Source organism: Oncorhynchus masou, chromosome 30 (assembly GCF_036934945.1).
Source record: "Oncorhynchus masou masou isolate Uvic2021 chromosome 30, UVic_Omas_1.1, whole genome shotgun sequence".
Classification (NCBI taxonomy): domain Eukaryota; kingdom Metazoa; phylum Chordata; class Actinopteri; order Salmoniformes; family Salmonidae; genus Oncorhynchus; species Oncorhynchus masou.
The window spans coordinates 19,031,790-19,058,133 of NC_088241.1; the positions used below are offsets into that span (position 1 = coordinate 19,031,790).

The window sequence follows — 26,344 nt, forward strand, 5'->3', positions numbered from 1 at the left end:
ATTGCTCTAAATAAAAATTGAAAGATTGAAAAACCAGCAGACTGAAGTGCTGTTTTCTTTTAATTGTAGTATCGGTAACTGGAGTATGTGAATGGGCGCTGCTGGTAGCCTATAGGGCTCACTTCAGCATTCTCAGTGGTGCCCTCTGCTGCAAGATGGTGTGGGATCATGCTTTTCACATGTGTTGCTTATCGGACCGCAAAGCATCCTGAGTCCTGCTTTGACAGACTGACTTGCAACTTTGAATTCAGGCTATTGATTTCTGATATTATTTTCCCTTCAACCTGCATCATTGTGAGTGATTGATTTGTCTTTTCGTTATCCCCCCACATCCCCCTTTCTCCATTGTCCCGCAAATGGGAAAGTGTTCTTTGTCGGAGGAAGAAAGTGGGCTGTTCAAGATTTTGGTGTGCATAATTCTCTGCCCCCCAATCCCTCTTTACTTTGCTTCCTTCGCTGGCGGACGGAGCTCAAGTCGTTCTTTAGCTTTTTCAATTCTACGTGGGGAATTCTCGTACCTGACATTATTAGAAGTTGCACCTGTCGAGTCTGCTTCAAAATACAAAGGTACACAGAAAGAATCTTTTGAGTGCGTCGTTTAAATGAGGTAGGTGATGGATTTGTAAATCATGTATTTTTGGCATGTCCTTGATAAATATAAGAATACATTTCTGTCGCAAAATAACACGTTTTTCTCATCAATTAGCCAACAAATGTTTTTTTAGTTGTATAAGTCAAACATAAAATCCTCAATACACATTTTGCCATAATTAGAGCAAATTAGAGACATTTTCGAAAAACGTTTTAAACATTATTAACTATTATCTATTTTTCGTCAAATATATATTTTAAATATTTTCTATTGCCTCTTTTATCCTACTGTTAATGCTATTCTGTAGGTCAAAAGGACCATTTTATGGAAGTTCTTTTATATAAAGTTATTTTGACTTACCATTGAACCCACAATCTCAATTATTCAATTATTCAATGTAAAATAAAATGTTCCTCATGCATTGTTTTCTGAGCACAGTTAAGCAGGATCCAGACAGATTGTACCGGCTATAGTGCTGTGTAAGGATTCCCTCCAAACTGATTTTATTAAGTAAATCATATGGGCATGGGGCAATGCACACTGTTGTTGCAGGCCTACTTGTACCTATAGAAATACATGTTGTACTGTACTCCAAACTGGCTACATATGGACATTCTGTGACAGGGAATAAAGCTTATTTTCCCCAACCAACTACTGTATTGACATTAATACCAGTGGCTTTGTTTAAAAATATTGATTAAGACATACAGATCTCTGAACTGGAAAGGGAAAGGTGGATACCTTGTCAGTTGTACAACTGAATGCATTCAGCTGAAATGTGTCTTCAATCAGAGAGGTGCAGGGGGCATCGACATCCACGTCATCGGCGCCCGGAGAACAACTGGGTGTCAAATGCTTGGACCTTTTGATGTCAGGTGATATTTGAGTGGGCTAACAGATGTTTTGTGGAATGGCAAGTGATAGTTACGTTGGAACAGGTAGCTAGCTAATCGCTCTACACCTGTCACAGTCAGCATACATATTTTGCTAGTTTTCGTCATAGTAAGGGGCACTTACAATGTGTAGGTGATTCCAAGTGATTGGGTTCCACACATGACATCTCAGTGTTGATTTATCAACACTTCTGTTTCTAAGTTGATGTTGTCGTTTTAAAAGAACATCGACCCATACAGTACGTTAACCTCGTTTAGTACTATGCCCCAATCAGGACCTGTCTGATGCTGTATGTATGTCAACAAGCCTTGTACTTACTTGCACCGATGCTTTGATGCTGTGGTATCTGGGGTATTCTTCTCAGTTTGACTAACCTTGCAAATATGACTGTCCATTGCAAATGTGATATCACTGGTTTCTAAATAGGTCTTTGTGTTGTTGACTGAAGAAAGTGGACTGATTTGGTGACCTGCTGTGAGAGTTGCCACAGTTTGCCTTGACAGTCTCCCATAAGCCCTTAAAGCTCTCAGAAGCCCTACATTTCTGCCTAATCAGGCCGTGGCACAGGCTACAAATGGGCCAAGGCCCCTGCCCCCCCATCCACCTCCATGAGTCAGTTCCTTTGGCTGGAGTGGCTAATGGCTAAAGCTAATAGCAATATGGCTAAAACCACTCCTCAGCTGGACCATCTGTTGTGTCCTGCCCTGCTGGAGGGGCACTGCTGAATCACACCAAAGCTTCCTTCCTGATGACTTTTTCTCTCTGTATCTCTCCTCTCTTAGTGCACTCTGTACAGTTTTACAGTTCCCCCTATCTCTCTCTCCTTCATAGCCCCTTTCTTTCTCATTCTCCCCCCCCCCCAACTTTGCTTCCTGCCAGCCCGGGCCTGTGAGGGGGTATGGGTTGCCCCTAGAGATGGGCAGATGGAGTCATTCGAGGTAACGTGAGGCAGGATTGGAGGGTGGGTGTGGTGGTGGGGTGGAACGAGGCTGGGTAATGGAGGGTGGCAGACTGGCAGAGGTGGTGGTGTGTGTCGAAAATAATGACTAGGACAGCTGGTGTTTGATAAGCTACAGAGGAGAGAGGCTGTGTGTGTCAGGTGTGTGTGTTCATGTTCACAGTATCTCATTCTATTTGACCATAAAGAGTGATGTATCATACCATTACATAAGCCAAAATATAAATAATCTGTTACTAACCCTCATTGATTCAGTTCAAGAAAGCATAAGTCCACTTACAGAGGTACTTCCACACTCACACACTTCCCCCTTCCCACCACCATCATCCCCATCACCAACACTGTATACTGCAGTCCATCAGCCTGAAATGACCTTTCTTGGTCAGACCAAGGTGAAGTCATTGGTTATTCCAGCCACTTGTGATGCATGTCTGAGGTTGCCGGGGATGCGTCCTCTCCTCTCTCTATCCCCAGAGGAAGCCCGCCCCCTCTCTCCTTGGAGTATGGAAATGTGGTTGTGGCTAAGGGCCATGTGCCCAACACAGCAGGGAAGAAAACTACTGTGTGTGTGCGTGTGTGCGTGCGAGAATTTGGCGGTATGAACAAAAATCCATATCATACATTTACTGAATTATCATAAGTTGAATGGTAAGTTTACAACAATGTGCACTAGTTACTTTTTTATATTACACTTAAAACTACATCTACCTCTTTGAATGTTGTGGCTACCATTGTGCCATTTAATTTCAAACTTCACATTTCTCTAGTAAAGGCTACTTATCATTATTATCGATAGCAGTAAAATGCCCTCAAGGAACGGTTGGTTCGGTCTGTATCGATCATTTTGGGGTTTATTTGTGTGTGTGTGGATATTGGGGGGGGGGGTGTTTTGGGTGTTGGGGGAAATGAACACATATCAGTGCTGTCTGCTTATATACTTCATTAACAGTCAAAGGATTGAGGAAGATTGAATGGAGGGTAATTGAGGAACCGGACAAAAAAGACTTCATTCTCCTAGAAACCGGAGCTGAGACAAGTAGTGGAGGGAAGGCTGACAGGATGGCGGTTCATTTGCTTGTCCACATTCTCACAATCTACTGTTATGGATACTGCCACACATCCATCAGCTCCCCAATTTCATTTCAACCGACAGTTATGATGTGGATGATTTACCCAATGATGTTCTTCACAGGTTCGAGACAGTTTCGTTCATGTGCAATTGACCCACTCTTCTATCATCACCACTCCTCTCTACTGTATTAGTCGAGATCACACTCTGACAACCCCCATGTTTACTAAAGGATTTACAGTTTATGTTATGCAACAGGTCACTGAACTTCAAACTTTGAAAACAGAGTTTTACACTGGAACTTTGGGTAGTTGATCATAAAGCGCCGTCGGATTACTACAAAACCAACAATAATTACTGCCTTGATTTTGAGTGAATTTAGTTCTTCTTTACCTAACTCCAGTTCCTGATGTGATTTTCCAAAATATCAGGATTCTATATAAAAGTGAAGCAACAATCCAGAGAGGCAATGTAGTGTATAGGTTGAGATTCTCCTCTAACCTCATCACTGGTTGCTTGTAAAATAGCTTGTAAAAAAGAACAAAGGGTATGGATGTGACGTTTACAGTAAATCAACAATCTACTGTGGGCTGTCAGTAGACATTTTATCACTTCCTCCTTAGACAAACTTTAGGACATCAAGACATTTGAACTACAGGGATATATCTGCAGATAGAATAGTCATTATAAAGATAATTGGCCTGATGATACATGAATGTCACCTACTGTGCTAGATAGTTTAGGCTGAATAAATAATTCACATTGACTATATAGCCGAAGTTAGACTTGCATTTGATTAAAGGCAATGTACTGTAGTGTACAAACCATTAAGAACACCTGTTCTGGCCATGGCATAGACTGACCAGGTGAAATCTATGATACCATATTGACGTGTAGACAATCAGTGTAGATGAAGGGGAGGAGATAAGTTAATTAAAAGAAGGATTTTTAAGCCTTGAGAAAATGAAGACATGGATTGTGTATGTTTGCCATACACAGCGTGAATGGGCAAGACAAAAGATTTAAGCGCCTTTGAACGGGCCATGGTAGGTGGTGCCAGGCGCAGCGGTTTGTGTCAAGAACGGCAACACTGCTGGGTTATTGACGCTCAACAGTTTCCCATGTGTATGAAGAATGTTCCACCACCCAAAGGACATTCAGCCAACTTGGAACGCTTTTGACACCTTGTAGAGTCCATTGCCCGGCGAATTGAGGCTGGGGTCTGATCAATATTAGGAAGGTGTTCTCTAATTGTGAGTGACCACTAAAGCACCCAGTGCACCGGGTTTGCAGCGTGACTGCGCAGTTCATTCACCAACACATCCAGTGGGGGGGGGACTCTATTCACGTTACAGTTTTTGCACCCTCTAAGAAACGCACTGCTTATTTGAATACACCGGCCTGCTCAGAATGGGTAATGTGGTGGTCCTATCGAGTCAGTGGGGGAAATGTGTAGCTGTGTCTGTGTCTGGTGCGTGGGTAATGTTAATGGGGTGGGGGTGGTTGGGATTTAACATTTATTTAACATTTAGGTTGCTAAAAGGGATAACGCTGATAAAGCAGTGGAGTTGGAGAAAGGGCTTTGTGCCATGCCATCCTGGGGGAATTTGTGGGACATCAGAATTCTGCTCACACTCGAGAGCTCCCAAAGGCTGACTCATGCCAGCTGGATAACACCAAGGCCACACAGACAGTTACTCTCTAACACACTTTAGTTGACTGATGCAAAAAGGCACATGCAGTGCACAGCTACTTTACACACACACACACACCCACACACACACACACACACACACACACACACACTATCTGACTAATGACACTCCCTGACTTAGAGATTTATATACACATGCAAAACACAAAACCCCACAAAGACATATCCATAGACTCATCAATTAACTTATTGGATGCTCAACAAAATTCTGCAGAACTAAAGAACAATCTCTCACACTTGTCATACAAATCAATTTGTCAAAATGAAGAATGAATATTTGTTATTTCAAAGGGACTTCAGCTTGATCAGGACTGACGTTGCATGTGATGGATCAACACACCATCCTATCCGTTCTCAAGGTCTCTGCTAAATGACTGCTGATGTCTTAGCCACGGCTTTTACTTTACGGTCGCAGAGGCTGAGGTGGTTGGTGAAAGCTGGCCACTTGCCACTGTCTAGTAATATACTCTGAGGTTGATGAATGACTGTACGCATGAATCAATATTTGTATATGTCTTGTCTCCAGGTATCCAAAGAGGCCACAGGACCCTCTGAGAGTTATTGAGGGAGTCATCCCTACCTCTTTTCCTCTTTCTCACTTTCTTTATATATATCCCATTTACAGCACTTCTCCATTTGTCTATTAAGCTTTCACGATAATTATGTCTTTATCTCTTTGTGTCTCTTCCCCCCCCACCTCTCTATGTCTCTCTATTGCAGATTGGAGATGCTCCTGTCTTTGCTGCTGTGTGCCATCTGTCCGCTCATCCTACCGTCCTCCTCTACCCCCAGCCAAGCCTCAGGTGCGTGACCACCCTCGGCTATACTGACATCCATTCAATGATCTATGACATTTGAATTCTAAAAGGTGTAGGGGCAGCAGGGTAGCCTAGTGGTTAGACCGTTGGACTAGTAACCTGAAGGTTGCAAGTTCAAACCCCCGAGCTGCCGAGGTACAAATCTGTCATTCTGCCCCTGAACAGGCAGTTAACCCACTGTTCCTAGGCCACCATTGAAAATAAGAATTTGTTCTTAACTGACTTGCCTAGTTAAATAAAGGTAAAATAAAATAGGGGCACTTTCTAATCACTCCCCGGTCATTCATCATTTTTGCTGACACACTGGAAACTATTTTAGAAGGTGTGACTTTAATAGCAAAAATCAAGGTTAACTGATGTGCACAGGTGTGAAGAGGAAGTATCTCATCCGGTATTTGTTTCAACAACACCATGACGTCAAATGGCAACTGACAAGACTTTTAAATGGGTTCCAGACTTTAACAAATAACATCAACTGCAACCTAAGACAACCTGTGAAGTTTTTGACTGTATAAAGTCAGCAATTGAACCCCTTTGGTCTGCACTCTCCAGATGACTCCAGACTCCTACAGGTGACCATCCCTACGACCCCTCCCTTATCTGCCGTCTTGGGGGGCTCTCTTACCCTACCTTGCCTGGTGTCTCTGTCCCACCCGCCCCCCAACACGAATGGCCGCCACGCAGTCCTCTCCCTACCCAGGGTCAAGTGGAGCATGCTGTCCCAGGGGCACGAGACTGAGATCCTGGTGGCCCGAGGGGACAGGGTGAAGGTCAGTGAGGCCTACAAGGACAGAGCCTCCCTGCTCCATTACGCTTCCTCCCCGGCCGACCTCACCCTGAGGCTGGATGGCCTGCAGTACAACGACTCTGGCTTCTACCGCTGTGAGGTGCAGCAGGGCCTGGAGGATGCCGACGGTGTGGCTCAGGTCAAGGTCAAAGGTGAGGCCAGGGGTTGATGTCATAGATGTTGGGGATAAGCCAGAGTTCCCGACCTATGACAGTATCAACTCAGGAGTGTGTGTGTCAATGCTTGTGTCTCAGCAGGCAGTGAGCCAGTCAGAATTGTCAGTCACAGGATGGCTCTAGGAGAGACAGAGAATGTCCTACAAAACACAGCATAGACACTGACTGTACATTACCATTTACACTGTGTACAAATCATTAAGAACATCTGCACTTTCCATGACATTGACTGACCATGTGAATCCAGGTGAAAGCTATGATCCCTTATTGATGTCACTTGTTAAATCCACTTCAATCAGTGTAGATGAAAGGGAAGACTCAGATTAAAGAAGGATTTTTAAGTCTTGATACAATTGAGACATGGATTGTGTATGTATGCCATTCAGAGGGTGAATGGGCCAGACTAGAGCAGTTTATAACCTAATGAATCAGATATAGCCTATGCTTGTGAATGTAGCTGTAGTTCACACAAAATACTGAATCTGAAATAACGGCAAGACTGTGGACCTTCAACAGGGGTGGTGTTCCACTACCGGGATGCTTCCAGTCGCTATGCCTTTACCTTTGCGCAGGCCCGGGATGCCTGTGAAGAGATCGGGGCTCACATCGCCACCCCAGAGCAGCTCATGGCAGCCTACCACAGTGGCTATGAGCAGTGTGATGCGGGCTGGCTCTCAGACCACTCAGTGAGGTAAGGGCCAGGCACATAAAAGACCACTGTAAATGTTCTCTCATATCAAGTGGACACAGATAGAGAGATGCTTTCATCCACTTCAATAGACTTTCCCCCTCTGTTATGACAGTTGTTTAACACTATGTGGTATCAACACTCTTCTCCACAGATATCCCATCCAGATGCCACGAGAGGGATGTTTTGGAGACATGGACGGGCATCCTGGAGTGAGGAACTATGGGCTGCTGGAACCTGATGAGCTGTACGATGTATACTGTTATGTGGAGAACATAGAGGGTAGGAAAATGTGTTATTTATTGGAGTGTTTCATGAATTTGATCAAGAGCAGATTATTACAACCTGACTTCTCCCTCCATGTCTACAGGGGAAGTGTTCCATGGCTCTTCCCCCCGAAGTTTCACCCTGTGGGAAGCTAAGGCCTATTGTCTGGCTCAGGGAGCGGAGCTGGCTACCACAGGTCAGCTGTATGCAGCCTGGAATGACGGACTGAACGCCTGCAGCCCGGGGTGGTTGGCTGATGGGAGTGTACGCTACCCCATTGTCACTCCCAGGGAGCGTTGTGGTGGAGGGGAGCCTGGGGTCAGGACTGTCTATCGCCATTTGAACCAGACAGGCTTTCCAGAGGCACACACTCGCCATGACACTTACTGCTTCCGAGGTAAGAGGTTTTGAAAGTTATGCTGGGCTTCAGTAGTGGCATCCCAACGCAGTTCCTACGGTATTCTAACTCATCCTCTGGCCTAACTTTGTTTCGTTGCCCTTGCATCTGACAGGCAACAGCAACACTCACACCGAATCTCCCCATGATTACCTGGCAACAGAGCCAGAGGACATCGGCCAGGACATTGTGACGCTGTCTCAGCCTCTGGAGGAATTCAGCCTGGGTCAGGTGACGGAGCAGGTGATGAGCGAAGAAGTTCAGGGCTACCTGACTGCACTCCCTATTCCAGCGGAGCAGCACCCATCAGAGCATATAGAGGAGCAGGGGGCTGTCCCTGGGGAGCAGTACCCAGAGCATGGAGCTGTCCCTGGGGAGCAGTACCCAGAGCATGGAGCTGTCCCTGGGGAGCAGTACCCAGAGCATGGAGCTGTCCCTGGGGAGCAGTACCCAGAGCATGGAGCTGTCCCTGGGGAGCAGTACCCAGAGCATGGAGCTGTCCCTGGAGAGCAGTACCCAGAGCATGGGGCTGTCCCTGAAGAGCAGTACCCAGAGCAGGGGGCTGTCCCTGAAGAGCAGTACCCAGAGCAGGGAGCTGTCCCTGGGGAGCATGGAGAAGAACAGGGGGTTGTTCCTGGAGAACACGGAGAGGAGCAGGGGGCTGTTACTGAGGAGGCGTACATCAAGGAGGACGGAGAGGAGCAGGAGGCTGTGCCTGGGCTGCACAGAGAGGAACAGGGGGTTCATCATGGGGAGCATTACCCAGACCAGCCTGGAGAGGAGCAGGGGGCTGTCGATGGCCCGAGCCCTACTGTAGTCTATCACGAGGAGCTACCCTTTCCGGTTGAACCCCAAGACCCATTCACCCCCACATCCTTCCCCCAAGACCTGGAGCCCACAGAGGACACATGGCAGCTGGTGAAAGAGGTCAGCAACCCAGAATCATATCAGCCTGCCCCTGAGGAGGCAAACCGAGATTCAAACTACCCAGTCACACCCTATGATGAGCTGAATGCAAACCCAACACTGTATCCACCTTCTCCCGAGACAAATTATGAATCAGATGATCTTACAACTGCTCATGAAGACAACATTGGTATCCCCAATCCCTACCAGCCCTCGTTAGAGTCAAACATGGAATCAGGAGAGCCCTCTATAGAGGGTGTACCAGGGACTGCTCTGGAGGCCCCCGTGCCCACCACAGCATATGAGGAGGTGGACAGGTCCAGTGATCCACATCCCATGCCTGGCACAACCCCTGAGAGTGGTGAGTCTCAGTATGGTATTTCAGAGGAAAGCCATATGCAAACAGAGATCACCCAGGAGACCGAACACTACACTTTTACCTCTGAGACCACAGGCTCTAATGTATCAGGAGTTGAAGCCACTACTAGTTATGACAGCTCTCCAGAGGGGCAACTGGAAAGCGGGCTGCCCATACCTCCTGAGGAGGACCACTCCGGAGATGAGCATGTCATCCAGGTGGAGCATGTCACGGACACGGTCTACCCAAGCACCTCTTATGACCTCTCAGGAGGGTCCATCAGGCCTGAGGGAGCCATCACTGGGGGTGTCGAGGATACATCTGTATCTTCCACTTCACCTCATGAGGAAACGGAGCTCTTCCCTGACCAGTCCACCACTCAGCCTCCATACTGGGAGAACACACCTGAATACCACCGAACCAACTCTGTGGACCACAGTGCCAGTGTCCTTCTCCCTGAGGAAAATACCACATCACTGGACTCATTGGTCCTCCAGACAGGGGAGAACAGTGGCTCTGCTACGGCTGAGTCAGGAGACCTGGCGACCCAAAGCCCAGTGGAGATGGACCCCTATGAACTGATCCCGACTTCTGAATATGGTGAGTCCATAGAGAAGCCTTTTTGGGTCGTTTTTTTTTTTACACTTTTCTTTATGTAATGTAGGGAAGATTTAGTGCAGTAAATATTTAATGGTATTGAATGACATAAAAAGCATGAGCTGGCGCACCCCCAAAAAATGTGGTGGAGGTGCTGACTAACGGCGAGTAGATTGTACTTATTTAATTTGATGTAACCCTTATTTTACCAGGTAAGTTGACTGAGAACACATTCTCATTTACAGAAACGACCTGGGGTATAGTTACAGGGGAGAGGAGAGGGATGAACGAGCCAATTGGAAGCTGGGCATGATTAGGTGGCTATGATGGTATGAGGGCAGATTGGGAATTTAGCCACTGGGGTTAACACCCCTACTCTTACGATAAGTGACATGGGATCTTTAGTGACCACAGAGAGGACACCCGTTTAACGTCCCATCTGAAAGACAGCACCCTACACAGGGCACTATCCATAATCACTGCCATTGGGATATGTTTTTAGACCAGAGGAAAGCATGCATCCTACCAGCCCTCCAACACCACTTTCAGCAGCATCTGGTCTCCCATCCAGGAACTGACCAGGACCAACCCTGCTTAGCTTCAGAGCCAAGACAGCAGTGGGATGGAGGGTGGTATTCTATAAAAGGATATAAAATTATAGGCTATAAATGTTTTTTTGTTTTTTTAAAGAGAGTTGCACAGACTATATACCAGCTCCAAGTAATTTATTGGATAAACCAGCAACATTTCAGCATCACTTTGCCTTCAGGGTAATGTCATGAATGATTGAACGTGAATGTCTACATAACCTGCTTCAAGCATTCATGACATTACCTTGAAGAAGGCACAGTGATGCCGAAACGGTGGTTTACCCAATAAATTCCTGGAAGTTTGTACAGTATATAGACTGTGCGACTCTCTTTCAAATCAAATCAAATGTTATTGGTCACATACACATGGTTAGCAGATGTTAATGCGAGTGTGGCGAAATGCTTGTGCTTCTAGTTCCGACCATGCAGTAATATCTAACAATTTCACAACAACTACCTTATTCACACAAGTGTAAAGGAATTAATAAGAATATTCTTATTAATATGTATATATAAATATATGGATGAGCGATGGCTGAACTGCATAGGCAAGATGCAGTAGATGGTATAGAGTACAGTATATACATATGAGATGAGTAATGTAGGGTATGTAAACATTATATAAAGTGGCATTGTTTAAAGTGACTAGTGATACATTTATTACATCCAATTTTTAATTATTAAGTGACTAGAGATTTGAGTCAGTATGTTGGCAGCAGCCACTCAATGTTAGTGATGGCTGTTTAACAGTCTGATGGCCTTGAGATAGAAGCTGTTTTTCAGTCTCTCGGTCCCAGCTTTGATGTACCTGTACTGACCTCGCCTTCTGGACGATAGCGGGGTGAACAGGCAGTGGCTCGGGTGGTTGTTGTCCTTGATTATCTTTTTGGCCTTCCTGTGACATTGGGTGCTGTAGGTGTCCTGGAAGGCAGCTAGTTTGTCCCTGGTGATGCGTTGTGAAGACCTCACTACCCTCTGGAGACCCTTACGGTTGAGGGTGGAGCAGTTGCCATACCAGGCGGTGATACATCCCGACAGGATGCTCTCGATTGTGCATCTGTAAAAGTTTGTGAGTGTTTTTGGTGACAAGACAAATTTCTTCAGCCTCCTGAGAAGAGGCACTGTTGCGCCTTATTCACCACGCTGTCTGTGTGGGTGGACCATTTCAGCTTGTCCGTGATGTGTACGCCGAGGAACTTAAAACTTTCCACATTCTCTACTACTGTCCCATCTATGTGGATAGGGGGGTGCTCCCTCTGATGTTTCATGAAGTTCACGATCATATGTCTTGTTGACGTTGAGTGTGAGGTTATTTTCCTGTGGTGGTAATCAAGCCTGCCGCTGTAGTGTCATCTGCAAACTTGATAATTGAGTTGGAGGCATGCATGGCCACGCAGTCATGGGTGAACAGAGAGTACAGGAGAGGGCTGAGAACGCACCCTTGTGGGGCCCCAGTGTTGAGAATCAGCGGGGTGGAGATGTTGTTTCCTACCCTCACCACCTGGGGGCGTCCCATCAGAAAGACCAGGACCCAGTTGCACAGGGCGGGGTCGAGACCCAGGGTCTCGAGCTTAATGATGAGTTTGGAGGGTACTATGGTATTAAAGGCTGAGTTGTAGTCAATGAATAGCATTCTGACATAGGTTAGGGCAGTGTGATTGCGATTGCGTCGTCTGTGGACCTATTGGGGCGGTTAGCAAATTGGAGTGGGTCTAGGGTGTCAGGTAGGGTGGAGGTGATATGATCCTTGACTATTCTCTCAAAGCACTTCATGATGACGGAAGTGAGTGCTACGGGGCGATAGTCGTTTAGCTCAGTTACCTTTGCTTTCTTGGGAACAGGAACAATGGTGGCCCTCTTGAAGCATGTGGGAACAGCAGACTGGGATAGGGATTGATTAAATATGTCCGTAAAAACACCATCCAGCTGGTCTGCGCATGCTCTGAAGACGCGGCTAGGGATGCCGTCTGGTCCGGCAGCCTTGCGAGGGTTAACACATTTAAATGTTTTACTCACGTTGGCTGCGGTGAAGGAGAGCCCGTAGGTTTTGGTAGCGGGCCGTGTCAGTGGCACTATATTGTCCTCAAAGCAAGTAAAGAAGCTGTTTAGTTTCTCTGGGAGCAAGACATCGGGGTCCGCGACGGGGCTGGTTTTCTTTTTGTAGTCCGTGATTGACTGTAGACCCTGCAACATACACCTTGTGTCTGAGCCGTTGAATTGCGACACTACTTTGTCTCTATACTGACGCTTAGTTTGTTTGGTTGCTTTGCGGAGGGAATAGCTACACTGTTTGTATTCGGTCATGTTTCCGGTCACCTTGTCACGTTCTGACCTTTTTTTGTTGTTATGTCTTCGTTTTTAGTATGGTCAGGGTGTGAGTTGGGTGGGTAGTCTGTTCTTTTTTCTATGTTGTGGTTTTGTGTTTGGCCTGGTATGGTTCTCAATCAGAGGCAGGTGTCGTTCGTTGTTTCTGATTGAGAATCATACTTAGGTAGCCTTTTCCCACCTGTGTGGTGTGGATGATTGTTTTCTGTTATGTGTATGTCACCTTACAGAACTTTTTCATTTCATTCTCCTTTGTTATTTTGTTGAGTGTTCTCTGTTTAATAAACATAATGATGAACACTTACCACACTGCGCTTTGGTCCTCACCTCATTCCAACGATGAACGTTATACCTTGCCCTGATTAAAAGCAGTGGTTCGTGCTTTCAGTTTTGCGCGAATGCTGCCATCAATCCATGGTTTCTGGTTGGGGAAGGTTTTAATAGTAGGTTTTAATAGTAGCCGTGGGTATCACTGATGCACTTGCTAATAAACTCGGTCACTGAATCAGAGTATACATCAATGTTGTTGTTCGACGCTATCCGGAACATATCCCAGTCCAGGTGATCGAAGCAATCTTGAAGCGTGGAATCAGATTGGTCAGACCAGCGTTGAACAGACCTGAGCACGGGCGTTTCCTGTTTTCGTTTCTGTCTATAGGCTGGGAGCAACAAAATGGAGTCGTGGTCAGATTTGCCGAAAGGAGGGCGAGGGAGGGCTTTGTATGCGTTGCGGAAGTTAGAGTAACAATGATCCAGGATTTTTCCAGCCCGGGTTACGCATTCGATATGCTGATAAAATTTAGGGAACCTTATTTTCAGATTAGCCTTGTTAAAATCCCCAGCTACAATCAATGCAGCCTCGGGATATGTGGTTTCCAGTTTACATAGAGTTCAATGAAGGTCTTTCAGGGCCGTCGAGGTGTTTGCTTGGGGGGGGGATATACACGACTGTGATTATAATCAAAGAGAATTCTCTTGGTAGATAATGCGGTCGCCATTTGATTGTAAGGAATTCTAGGTCAGGTAAACAAAAGGACTTGAGTTCCTGTATGTTGTTATGATCACAACACGACTCGTTGATCATAAGGCATAATACACCCCTGCCCTTCTTCTTACCAGAGAGATGTTTGTTTCTGTCGGAGCGATGCGTGAAGAAACCAGGTAGCTGTACCGACTGATAACATATCCCAAGTGAGCCATGTTTCTGTGAAACAGAGAATGTTGCAATCTCTGATGTCTCTCTGGAAGGCAACACTTGCTCGGATTTCGTCTACCTTGCTGTCAAGTGACTGGACATTGGCGAGTAGTATACTCGGGAGCGGTGGGCGATGTGCCCGTCTACGGAGCCTGACCAGTTAACTTTATTAAATTACATAAAACATTTGTGCATATGTAATGTGTGCTACATTTTTTATAAAGAGCTGAACACTCAAGTGTGGACAGGGTTACACTAACTGTAGGCTTGAATAATGTTTGATCTGTTTCCTGGCAGCTTATGACCCCACTCAGGAGCAGTCTGGTGTCACGTCACCCGACTCCTCTACCCTAGATGACCATGTGGAGCAGGAGGGAGGAGGCACAGTGGACTCATTACCAGAAGTTTCCAATGGTTCCACTGACCAGGATGAGCACACTGACCTGGGTTCAGTTCCAACTGACGAAGTCCTTACAGTTATTTATGACACTGACTCTAGTGAAGCCTCTGGGGTCCACAAGGGAATGCTTGACATCACCCTTTTGACATCCCCCATACCTATAACCTATTCCCCCCCGACCCAGCGTTCCGTGGAAGCAGGGGCCAGCTCCCCAGGTGACTTCATAACCGTCATCCCAGAATCCAGCGTTCCATCTGGGTTTGAACCCCTGGAGGAAGGGCTGGAGAAGGTGGAGCAAGAGGGGTTGGGTGAAATCCCAGAAGTAGTCAAAACTACTACCCCAGAGACAGCTTCTGGTGAGGAGGCGAGTGGAGGCAAGGAGAGTGGTCAGGAGGCGAGTGGAGGCAAGGAGAGTGGTCAGGAGGCGAGTGGAGGCAAGGAGAGTGGTCAGGAGGCGAGTGGAGAAGAGGAGAGTGGAGGCAAAGAGAGGGGTCAGGAGGCGAGTGGTCAGGAGGCGAGTGGAGGCAAGGAGAGTGGTCAGGAGGCGAGTGGAGACAAGGAGAGTGATCTGAAGGTGAGTGGCCAAGAGGGAGTGGAGTCCGGCCTAGGATCAGACGAGGAGCACTCTGAATCTGCTGAATCTGGAGAAAGCTCAGGGATCCTTGAACCAGAAGTCCCATACATGAATACAACTGTCATTCCCATCAATGGCACAACTGTCAATAGCACAGATGAAAGCGAGCCCGAGTCGAGCACAGATGCACCTTCTACTGATATGGAGATCACGCTGCTCTCTGACTTGTCCCAGACCCCCCTGCCCTCCCCCACCATACCCCAAGAGTCCCGGGCTGATGTAAATCTGGAGTACAGTGGGGAGACCTCACTCACTGAGGACCCTGACTCCATCACTCCACTCACTAAGGAGCCTGAGGAGACCCCCAGCCCGACGCCCACCACAGAGGACTACGATGACCAGACTACGACGGCAGCACCCCTATATCCAGAGGACGTTGATGAGGAGAAACTGATTACGATTCATACTACTCCAAGATTTGGGAACATTTCAGGTAACGTTCAATGTAACTCAAACCATGACAATTATTTGAATGCATGTGTTAATGCAAATCATACTTGCATACTTTCTACCATATACCTCACCTTAAATTACTCACTTGACTCTTGTATTTATTTTATGGTCTCATGCCTCCCCCACTCAGCTTAGTCATTAGAACGTTTTTTTTTAAAAATGCATTCACATGGCATTCAGAGTAAACAACTGACTCAGCAAAAGAAGGGGATTATCATTGTTTCTGTTGGAGGTAAAACACACAGCAGGAGGAGCTGTCTCTGTTCATAGCAGCAAAGGATTGGGAACATAATATACAGTGAGCTCCAAAGGTATTCGGACAGTGACATTTTTGTTTTTGTCTTGGCTCTACTCCGCCACTTTGGATTTAAAATGATGCATCAACTATGAAATTCTAACCACTTCTACATTAATGTGGATGCTACCATGATTACGGATAACCATGAATGAATTGTGAATGATGATGACTGAGAAAGTTAGAGACATAGATAACATACCCCCCCCCCCAAAGAAAAAGTGACTCCAAAATGACACAATACATTATTTACCATTCATGTAACGGTTTTCTTGTGGTGAAGGAGAGGCGGACCAAAACGCAGCGTGGTGGTTATTCATGGTACTTTGATAAAGACACTATACATGAATAAACTAACAAAAACATGAGAAAACCTAAACAGCCTATCTGGTGAAAACAAACACAGAGACAGGAACAATCACCCACAAACACACAGTGAAACCCAGGCTACCTAAGTATGATTCTCAATCAGAGACAACTAATGACACCTGCCTCTGATTGAGAACCATACTAGGCCGAAACATAGAAATACCCAAATCATAGAAAAACAAACATAGACTGCCCACCCCAACTCACGCCCTGACCATACTAAATAATGACAAAAAGGAAATAAAGGTCAGAACGTGACAATTCATTTGTATTGGGCACAAAATAATCTGAAACTCAACCAAAACAAATGCATCCAACAAGTTTGTAGGGTCACAAGCTTGATGTACTGTATTTAGTCATTGCGTGCTAGGAATATGGGACCAAATACAAAATTTTAATACACAAGTGAATTTGTCCAAATACTTTTGGTTGCCTAAAGTGGGGGGACTATCTACAGAAAGTGCTGTAAATTCACCCTATATTGATGAGATTACCCTTACATTAAAGCTTAAAGTCTGCACTTTAAGCTCACATTCATTGTATATATTCAAAGTGCTGGAGTACAGAGCCAAAACAAAAATAAATAAAGGGGCAGTGCAGTCAAAACATGATTTCCTGTTTTTATGTAATGATATTTCCACACTATGAGGTCAAAATAACACTCTGAAATTGTAAAAAATTATGATAATTCCATTTTAGTGGAAGAGCTTTTTGAAGAGGAATAAACCTTTTCAGGTGGGTGGGAGTTTTTGGCCCACAGCATAACATCACAATCTGATCTGATTATTCTGACCAATGACCGGTCATCTTTTATTTGCATATGTATCCTCTTACTTTGAAGGGGCTCTAGAGTCTAGACCAGGGGTGGGAAATTCCTGTCCAAAAGGGCCTGATTGATGTCACAGTTTTTCCCCAGCCCCTGCTAACACACCTGACTCCAATAATCACCTAATCATGATCTTTTGTTTAGAATGCAATTTGATTAATCAGCTGTGTTTGCTAGAGATGAAGAGAAGGTGTGACACCAATCAGGCCCTTGAGGACTGGAGTTTCCCACCTCTGGTCTAGATAATCAAATCCGCCAAGCAGGGCTGTATATGTAAATATATTTCAATTTGTATCAACACGCTCACACGATCATACTGGGCATTTTAATGGCAAAAGGAGACTCAGGGACTTATTTTCATGAAATAAACAGTGATTTATTGGACATACAGTGATGATTTAAAAATTAAAATTAAAAAGGCTGCATGGGGGCATTAACAAAATGGCATGGTAAAAAAGAGCATGGAAGCATATGTGCTGAAAACATTTGAAAAGGTCACATGTGTCTAAAAGTTCCTCAGCACAGGGGCTTGAATAGGTCAAATTCTATTTTCTGTCAACTGAACTCTCAGGCCACTGTAGGCCTACAGTCAGTCAGTCTGATGATGGGTCGTGTTGGTATAATGGCTCCCTCCAGTGGCAGTCAAATAAATTTCCATGTAAATCAACAATAAAGTGATCCCATCATATCTGTCCTTTACTTTGACACTATAAAGAGGGGATTCAAAAATGGAACACACACACACCAACAACATTTTAGATACGTTGTTACTGCATTTACATTGGTGTCAATAGTTGTTCTCTCCTACCTTTGTCTCAGATTCCTGCCATGAGAATCCTTGTTATAACGGGGGAACATGTGTTGACAGTGGGTCTTCAACCAAGTGCCTTTGCTTGCACACCTATGGAGGAGACATGTGCCAGACAGGTACAGTAACAGATTTCATGTTTTGTTTTTCAAAGATAATGTTAAAACAATGAACATATCGCTCCCCCTTGTGTATATTTTTGTCTCCTCTGTGTGCATCTAACCTCTTCTTCGTCATGTTGGTCAGACCTGGAGGTGTGTGAGCCGGGTTGGGAAAAGTTCATGGGCTTCTGTTACCGACATTTCACCAAGCGCCAGGGCTGGGAGGTGGCAGAGCAGCACTGTCGTATGTGTGGCGGTCACCTGATCTCGGTCATGACCCCTGAGGAACAGGACTACATTAATGGTACAGCAGGCCTGAAAACATGTACTTTGATCTTGTAACAGACAGCTCCAAGTGCTCTGCATAACTTGACCTCTGTAACCCTCATCCGTGGATTGTTAAAAAGGTGTAATTCAAATTTAAATGGGGAAATGTGTTAATTTAACTCTTTGTCGTAGCTTTATTCAGTGTGAACAGAACTTACAGTCCCAAAATGCATAAACTAAATGCGTAATGAACCCTCTGTAACCCCAGTACCATCTGTGAGGAATGTTTTGTAAACTAAAAACAATTGTTTAAACAGATGGCTTTGACTGTTTAAGGTTGTATCGTCCAGAGAAGATGCAACATTGTCTTCTTTCATGTTTTACCTGCCATTCACTCATTTTACCATGAAACATGGGAGGGCTTGGATGCCAGTGTTAGTATTATGTCTGGAAATATGGAGGAGATTATCTAGCATTCCTTAGTTGTTTCCCAGGGCCTGTAGACTGACACTGACCCCTATCTGCTAGTGAGCGAGTGTTTGCAGGCCCAAAGTTACAGTGCGCTCTCTCTTTCCCTTTAGATAAGTACAGAGAGTACCAGTGGACGGGACTGAATGACAGAACCATAGAGGGAGACTTCCGCTGGTCTGACGGGAATCCTCTGGTAAATCTCACATAGTCTGTGTTCCCATGAAATATGAATAGGTTCTCCATAAACATAATGTTATTTGCATGAACGTGTCTCTGGGATTGTATCCTATTGGTATACAGAACATCCTCACTTATGGTTTGTAAGACCTGATGCAAAAATAACCTCCTCCTGGTATGTGATCTGCTTCTTATACTACTTCTCAGCTACTTTAAATGTCAATTAACATTATTAAAACTCCCCTACTAATTCATCCTACTTCCCATCTTTCTCTGCCAGTTGTATGAGAACTGGTACCGGGGCCAGCCTGACAGTTACTTCCTGTCTGGAGAGGACTGTGTGGTGATGGTATGGCATGACGGGGGGCGCTGGAGCGATGTGCCCTGTAACTACCACCTCTCCTACACCTGCAAGAAGGGCACCTGTGAGTACACAACCAAAACCACCACGGTAGTGTAGCATAGAAGTTGTCCTCAATATCTCAGTATAGTTTTAATGTATTTGCACTCCTAACCGCATTATTTCTGTTCAGCTTTCTGTGGCCAACCCCCATCATTGCCAATGCCAAGGTGTTTGGTAAGTCGCGTCTGCGCTACGAGACCAACTCCAAGGTGCGCTACTACTGTGAAGAAGGATTCATCCAGACACAGAACCCCGTCATTAAGTGCCTATCCAACGGCCAATGGGAGGAGGCTCTGATCACCTGTCACCCTGGTGAGGACAGACATTAATTCTATTGACTGACATACAACCAAATAAATGTATGATGTGTGGGATAGGTCTCTAATGTTATCATTGTATGACCCGCTTAAGTTATTTTATGCTCACTGTGATAATAACATGATGTACCTGCAATGTTTTTCCAGCCCTGACCAACTTGGCAGAGAGAGAGCAGAAGGTCACGACGCCACCCTATCAGAACGAGGGGGTGGAGGTGGTGGACACAGCCACGGAGAAAGCCACTTCAGAGTTCTGGGACATCAAGTGGAACTAATAACCTCATCAAACTCAATATGCCCCTTCCCTCTGCCCCCTTCCCTGGAATCCTATGTTCCACTCAAAGACCGTCCAACCTTGTCCCTCCAACAAGGTGGAGCCTTGTAAAATAAATGTTCTCCCTGAGAACGAGTCATCACATTCCTGTCACCAGCGCTTTCCAGAATAAACCCATTTAGAACATCAACAGACTTGATCGATCACACTTACAATAAGAGTACATCCTAACATAAGGCCACTATTAGAGGAAATTGATCACATTTGCACAGTACAGTTTGTCATTGGAATGAGCTTTAACGAAGATGTCCCATCCATCATTGGGCTTGTTTGTTGCATGTGGTTGTTGACTAGTGAAATACTTCAATATCCACCTGTGCTACGACACTGTTGGATTACTGTATTTGACTGCTAGTAACATATATTATGACATGTTTATGATGGTATACAGTATGATTTTGATGGAGAGTTTTAGTAAAGTGCAACCTAAATCTCAACCTCAGCTGGTCTGACATTAACTGAAGCCACGTTCCCACTCTCTGCCACAAAGACAGAATTAAGATTTCCACTTTTGTATGCTTTTGTATAAGATCTCCTTATCAATCCACATCTTCTCAATTCCCACAACCCAAAGCATTTTCTCAACATGTCCTCTTATGTGGTTCTTTGTTTTTCAGGTGTCTTAAACTTTAGACCCAATATTAGAAGCCGATATCCACTTTAAAAGTACTTGGTTTGAGAATAGCCAGAATCCAAAGTTTGTTATTTTAAAACGTAATCACTAAGATACTAGGAAGAACATGTGAAAATGTCCACAATGGTATTTCAATTTTCATGCATCAATTACATCATTGTCTTAGTTCCAGTGGAAGTACTACTTTATGTTGGTAGTGTTTAACAGTAATCAAATAATTCTAATTGTTAATCCCATTTGTTAATCCCATTTGTGACTGCACAATTACACAATGAACTTGTTATGAAAGAAAAAAGGTCATTGTAAAACTAATTAAAACTTAATTTTGTTAATGTAGTCTGAGTTATTGGAGAATAGAAAATAAACATCTAATAAAATGATTACAATGTATTTATCCATGTGAATAGTTGCATTTGAATTATATTTTAATGCCATTGATCAAATACACTTTCAAGATATTTTATTGTATTACAGTTATGGTCAATGCATATACTTTCTCCCATTCTGCTATTCACACACTCTCTTACATCAGATAAGAAGCTAACAGCATTTTATGAATTTGTCATTGTGTAATAACTTAACCTGTTACATTAGAATAGTGTAAAAAAGCCTGTTACACAAACGCAAGGAAACATGTACAGCAGTTGTTACCTGTAGCAGTAAAGCTCAAAAAAAGTGGCAGGCTTTTATTGATGTGTCCCATGGAAAAAAGGTGTTAAACCTTTGAGGTTTCCTGTAATAACATATTGTAGTATTGCAGAAAAGCGTAATGAAACCTGTAGGGGACACTGGTAGTCTTCACAATGGCTGCGTCTTGGATCTATGAAGTCAGTGGATGTAGGCTCCACACGCTTTGGGTCTCATGAAAGCTACCTGTAGCAGTAGGCGCCATAGAGACGCAGGGTCTTGCTGGGGTACCCAAATGTGCGCACCCCAGCCTCGGGAATACCGCCACAGCGCTCTCTAGGGGTGTTGATAGGGAAACGCACACTGCCGTCCTTCAACCAACCTCCATTACAGTGGTCATAGCTCAGGAAACGCCAGGCTGAATAGAGCTGTCCAACCAGAGCTAACTCTCCTCCCTCACCCCTGCACGCCTGCACTGCCTCCCCAAATGTGAGTGGCCCTCCAATGAAGAACACAAAGCCTGGAAGAGAGGAAGGGGAATACAAGTTATTTAACCTGCTATAGCAGTGTTCGCCAACTGGCGGCCCGTGGTTCTATTAGGCGGGTGATTTTATTTAGCCCCCCAAGTATGAGCCTTTTTATTTTATTGTTGGACATAAAAGACTGTAAAAACATCAGCAAATCAGCTCCAAGTGATTTCAATTTTGGAAATCTGTGATCGTAGACAAATGTAAGCAAGGTTCAAAATGATTATGTTTTAGTCAAATGTTATACAGTATCTGTTTGGGCTTCTTGCTGTCAATTGTTACAGAACACAAATTATTTGTAAGTATGTCTCTGCACCCTGACCATCCGCTCAAGAAAAACAATCATCCCTCTGCTGAATCTAGTTGATAACCCCTGTGCTAAAGCATTAGAAGTCATTTGTTGTCTCAGTCATTCTGGATCTGAAGTGTTGACATGCACTCACAACAATATCATTACTCTTATTTAAGTTAAGTATGGTGCTGTATCCATCCATGTGATCATCAACTAGATTCAGCACAGATTATTTTTTTAAATAATTTTTTAAATAATTATAATAATTACAAATAGTTTGTAGACTGCAAATTGACTGCAAAAAAGAAGTCCAACCAGATATAACATTTGACTGAAACATAATCATTTCAAACCTTGCTTATATGATCACATACCTGTATATCTCTCTAGTATATGTGGGAATACTTTCAAACATATTTCCTAAATTAAAATTTACAGTCTTTTATGTCCAACAATAAAAAATGTAAACTTATTAGTGAACCGTGCTATATGGTAAAACCACCCACTGTCTTTATAATTCAACATTTCCACTGAGGTTTGTATTTTCAGATTACAGTGGATGTTCTAATGTCACTAAAGGGCAACTAGTTTCTCACAGATGGACTTGTTCACAAGTGGGCCTGAACAACAGCCTTTATTGTCCATCCTCATCCTCTCAGGACCATTAACGAGCCCACTCCTATGTATCACCAAAGGTCACCCTGTTGCTATAGAAGGTTTACAGTCAGAATAACCTAAGACTGTTCTGAACACAGTCTTTTGACAATACTACAACATAATTGCAATCTTATTCATGTTTGATTAATATGTTGGTTCCAGACTATTTTTAAAATGTACCACATCGCCCAAATCCAATTGAACTCCTTTTATTCATTTTCAATAAGCAGCATCCCGAATTAAAAAGGGTGGAACTAATTTGGCACATGAAGACTGTAGTGACGTTGCTATTTGACAGCTTCACAAAGCACCAAAACCCACTCAGCTGACCTGTGGTTCTAGAGGTGAAACAGAAGGCATCAAAGTGGTCCCGGATCCTGTCCCGGGGGCCATAGCTGCGAATTCCAGGCAGCCCCCCCCCCCCACATTCTGCTCGTGGGTGCAGGATGGGGTAGTGGACTGTCCCATCGATGAGCCATCCTGCGTTGCACCAATCCAGACCCTCTGTCCAGGCTACACAATGAGAATGTGTTACTGTTTACTTAGTGAAAGTTAGCCTTACATAAACCTCTATGGCATCAGCAAAGTTACAGAGTAAACTGTCAATGTTTTACTGATTGAATATTGAATACCTCTGTATAGCTGCTTGAATGTGGCCAATGTGCCATCCTGTTCAACACAGGCCTCCTTAGCTTCCTGGTAGGTGAATTTGTAGCGGCCGTTTTTGCTCTGATATGGAAACACCATCCCTAAAAGTAAATAGAAGTTGTCTCTTTTTATGTTGATGTTAAGTCACGCAACATATCAAAAACTTTGTCTGATTTTCCTTTTTTTTCTCCAAATATACTTTTGTCTGAATAGCAAGCAATACGGTTTCTTTACAACATTTGAAATGTTCAGAAAGGTTACAAGAATCATCTAAATGTACCTTCTATCCCCAATGTAATAATGACACTCTCATCCTCGATACCATTGATCAGCTCACAGCGATATCTACCACCGTCTTCTAGTTCCAGGTTGCTGAGTCGTAGTGAGGCATCCATGGCATGAGCCTTACGAAGCGAGGCCCGTGGCCCAAGCAGGCCATAGGGTTTGTGGGCTGAACCGTTTGTGATCATGACAATGTTCTCGCGTCCATGACGAAGTGGTTCCAGTTTTGTCCATTTCACCTTGTAATGGCTTGGTTTGGATCGCAGTACACATGGCAAAGTGGCATTTCCTCCCCGAGGGCTGGTAACTTCGGCATAAACAGGTGCCTCAAGCAGATACTTCAATTTCTTTGTTGCTGAGGGAATTAAAACAACTTCCTTGTAGACTATTCCTCCATCATTCAACAATGAAAGTCACATACATTACATTGCGTTATTATTTTATGGTCATCATTAAGCAATGTCACTGACCTATAGCTAGTGGCCTAAATTGAACAGATTCAATAGATGGATGCAATTCTGCATACTCTCCTGTCATAAGCTAAAATACCTTTTATTCTCAGAAAATGATAAATACCTTGTCTGTTTGGGAGATAAATAGCAGACGTCCAACTGAAACAACTTGTGGTTAGTATCAAAATAGCAGCACAGTTCATAATGAAGCAAGTCACCCTCCCTCTCCCTGCAATAGAATAACGACATTATCTGATTTAGAATGGTTACATAATGTGGTAGAGCATTTTTGATTGTACTTAGAAAAACAGTTTTATACATAGAACATTTGCCCATAGAAGGACCACAACAGATCAACAGACACCAAAAGAAAATCCCAAAGCTCTAACCTGCAGCAGTTGATGAGATGAGGATTTATTTTTCTCTTCAAAACAGTGGTGACTGATCACCTTTGAGGGTTATTCAGCCAAACATGACCGTTGGTTTCTCTGAGACCCTTTCTGCCACGGCAATTTCTCCCTCCTCCCTTTGACCTTCAAGGTCTCTCTCTCTCTCTCTCTCTCTCTCTCTCTCTCTCTCTCTCTCTCTCTCTCTCTCTCTCTCTCTCTCTCTCTCTCTCTCTCCCTTCTTCCTCTCTCCTCACCCTCCCTCTCCCTCACCCTCTCTCTCTCTCTCTCCCTTCTTCCCCCACCCTCTCTCCCCCTCTCTCGCTCTCTCTCCCTTCTTCCCTTGCCCCCCTCTCCCTTCTTCCCTCCCTCGCCCTCCGCTCCCTTCTTCAAGCGCCCTCTCCATCTCCCTTCTTCCACCCCCCCCTCTCTCAGACCCTGTAAACAGGGTTGTTCTCCTTTCTGCTCCAGATGTTAATGAGGATGTGATCTGACAGGCTGCCATTGTGTCTCTCTCTGCCTCCATTTTCTACTTGTCAATAAAGGACACATGAGAGGAAGTGAGGAAGAGTTGCCCGTTTTCAAATGGTTTGAAACTATGTGTCTGTTACTGTATTTATGTAATAGAGAAACAGTTAGAGAAAGGGATATTTATACATGTTTAGTTTTGAGCCTGGAATTGTCTATGGGTAAAACAGCAGCATAGCCCCATGTAAGTAACCATGTTGCTAGTCCATGCTGTTACTCAGTAGCAAGGATGTAACCTACTGCTAGCTCAACCACTGGCGTAGCGCAGTTTCTCTGAACCCAAGAAAAGTTGGAGTCTTCTGGACCTCAGAAAATCTCATGTGTCAGCCACTCACAAAGTTTAGACTAACTGATCGCTGTCCATGGTTCTTAAATTGCGACGTCTCCACTGCTGCCTATCACATTATGTGGTGCTAAAGCTTGTAGTAGCCTATAGCTTTGCTTTAATGGATTCATGTTTACTTTTATTTGGTCTGCATTTTCTCATGTTAAGCCGAACGTTTATGTTTCACGAAGCTATAGGCCTACTGTGTCTGCTATTTAGAATGATGGCTGGCGACAATATTGTATGTACTTGTTCAGCAATTAAAGTTGGAAATTCAAACATTGCAGATTGTAAAATGCATTTTCCATGTAACAGCCCAATGTAGATTGACAACACAAACACTTTGCTTGCTACATGTTGACATTGAAAAGGAGGGTTACTGTCTAAATGATTTATCAAAAAATATAATAACATTTAGACATACTGTAGGTGTGAGATGATGGGCGCATGGGCACCCAGAGCTCATGGGACCCCCACCTTGCGGGGGCTACTGGGGTTTCCCCTACGCCAGTGAGCTCAATTTATCATCCCAAAACCCTATTGATCGCAAGCCTGCCTGTACGCTGAGGACCTTTCCATCTTGCAGGGAGGGAAGAAGCTGTGTGAGCCCTGGCTTACTCTGGCCCTGTGGTCCCAGACACAAGGGCTGCATTGTGAGAGCCACAGTCTCCTTTCCCCCCCAAAGACAACAGGCGGCGGGCTGGCATACAAACACGAGGAGAAGGGAAAAATGAAATAATAGAATTCCTCTGCTTCCCCTGTCCCTTCTCCATTGTGCTCAGCCATCAATGGAACTCTTT

The 26,344-nt window shown here is 44.5% G+C and overlaps 2 protein-coding genes across 2 annotated transcripts; one reads left to right on the forward strand and one right to left on the reverse strand.

Annotated features, from left to right (window-relative positions):
• Positions 1–236: 236 nt before the first annotated feature.
• Positions 237–21,210, forward strand: LOC135522248 (brevican core protein-like). Its single transcript, XM_064948329.1, is given in 15 exon segments — positions 237–607; positions 5,948–6,030; positions 6,598–6,984; positions 7,525–7,699; positions 7,851–7,978; positions 8,067–8,360; positions 8,476–10,224; positions 14,629–15,798; positions 18,128–18,235; positions 18,363–18,521; positions 19,066–19,148; positions 19,413–19,557; positions 19,666–19,683; positions 19,686–19,847; positions 20,000–21,210. Coding segments are annotated over 15 exon segments (4,794 nt in total). The 5' UTR covers positions 237–602; the 3' UTR covers positions 20,128–21,210.
• Positions 21,211–21,265: 55 nt separating this feature from the next.
• On the reverse strand, positions 21,266–24,903 carry LOC135522249 (hyaluronan and proteoglycan link protein 2-like). The gene is made up of 6 exons (XM_064948330.1): positions 24,695–24,903; positions 24,430–24,534; positions 23,852–24,208; positions 23,556–23,672; positions 23,254–23,436; positions 21,266–21,967 (listed from the first exon to the last, which is right to left on the reverse strand). Exons 2-6 carry the CDS (start codon positions 24,506–24,508, stop codon positions 21,690–21,692), a joined length of 1,014 nt encoding a protein of 337 aa, XP_064804402.1. The 5' UTR covers positions 24,509–24,534; positions 24,695–24,903; the 3' UTR covers positions 21,266–21,689.
• Between the last annotated feature and the right edge of the window lie 1,441 nt (positions 24,904–26,344).

Bases quoted from the DNA above. Each gene is read 5' to 3' on its own strand.
- LOC135522249 (XM_064948330.1), bottom strand. From the start codon at position 24,508: ATGAACTGTGCTGCTATTTTGATACTAACCACAAGTTGTTTCAGTTGG. The intron at 24,209-24,429 runs GTATTTATCATT...TAATTCCCTCAG, and splicing joins TTATCTCCCAAACAGACAAG to CAACAAAGAAATTGAAGTAT. The intron at 23,437-23,555 runs GTATTCAATATT...CTCATTGTGTAG, and splicing joins ATTCAAGCAGCTATACAGAG to CCTGGACAGAGGGTCTGGAT.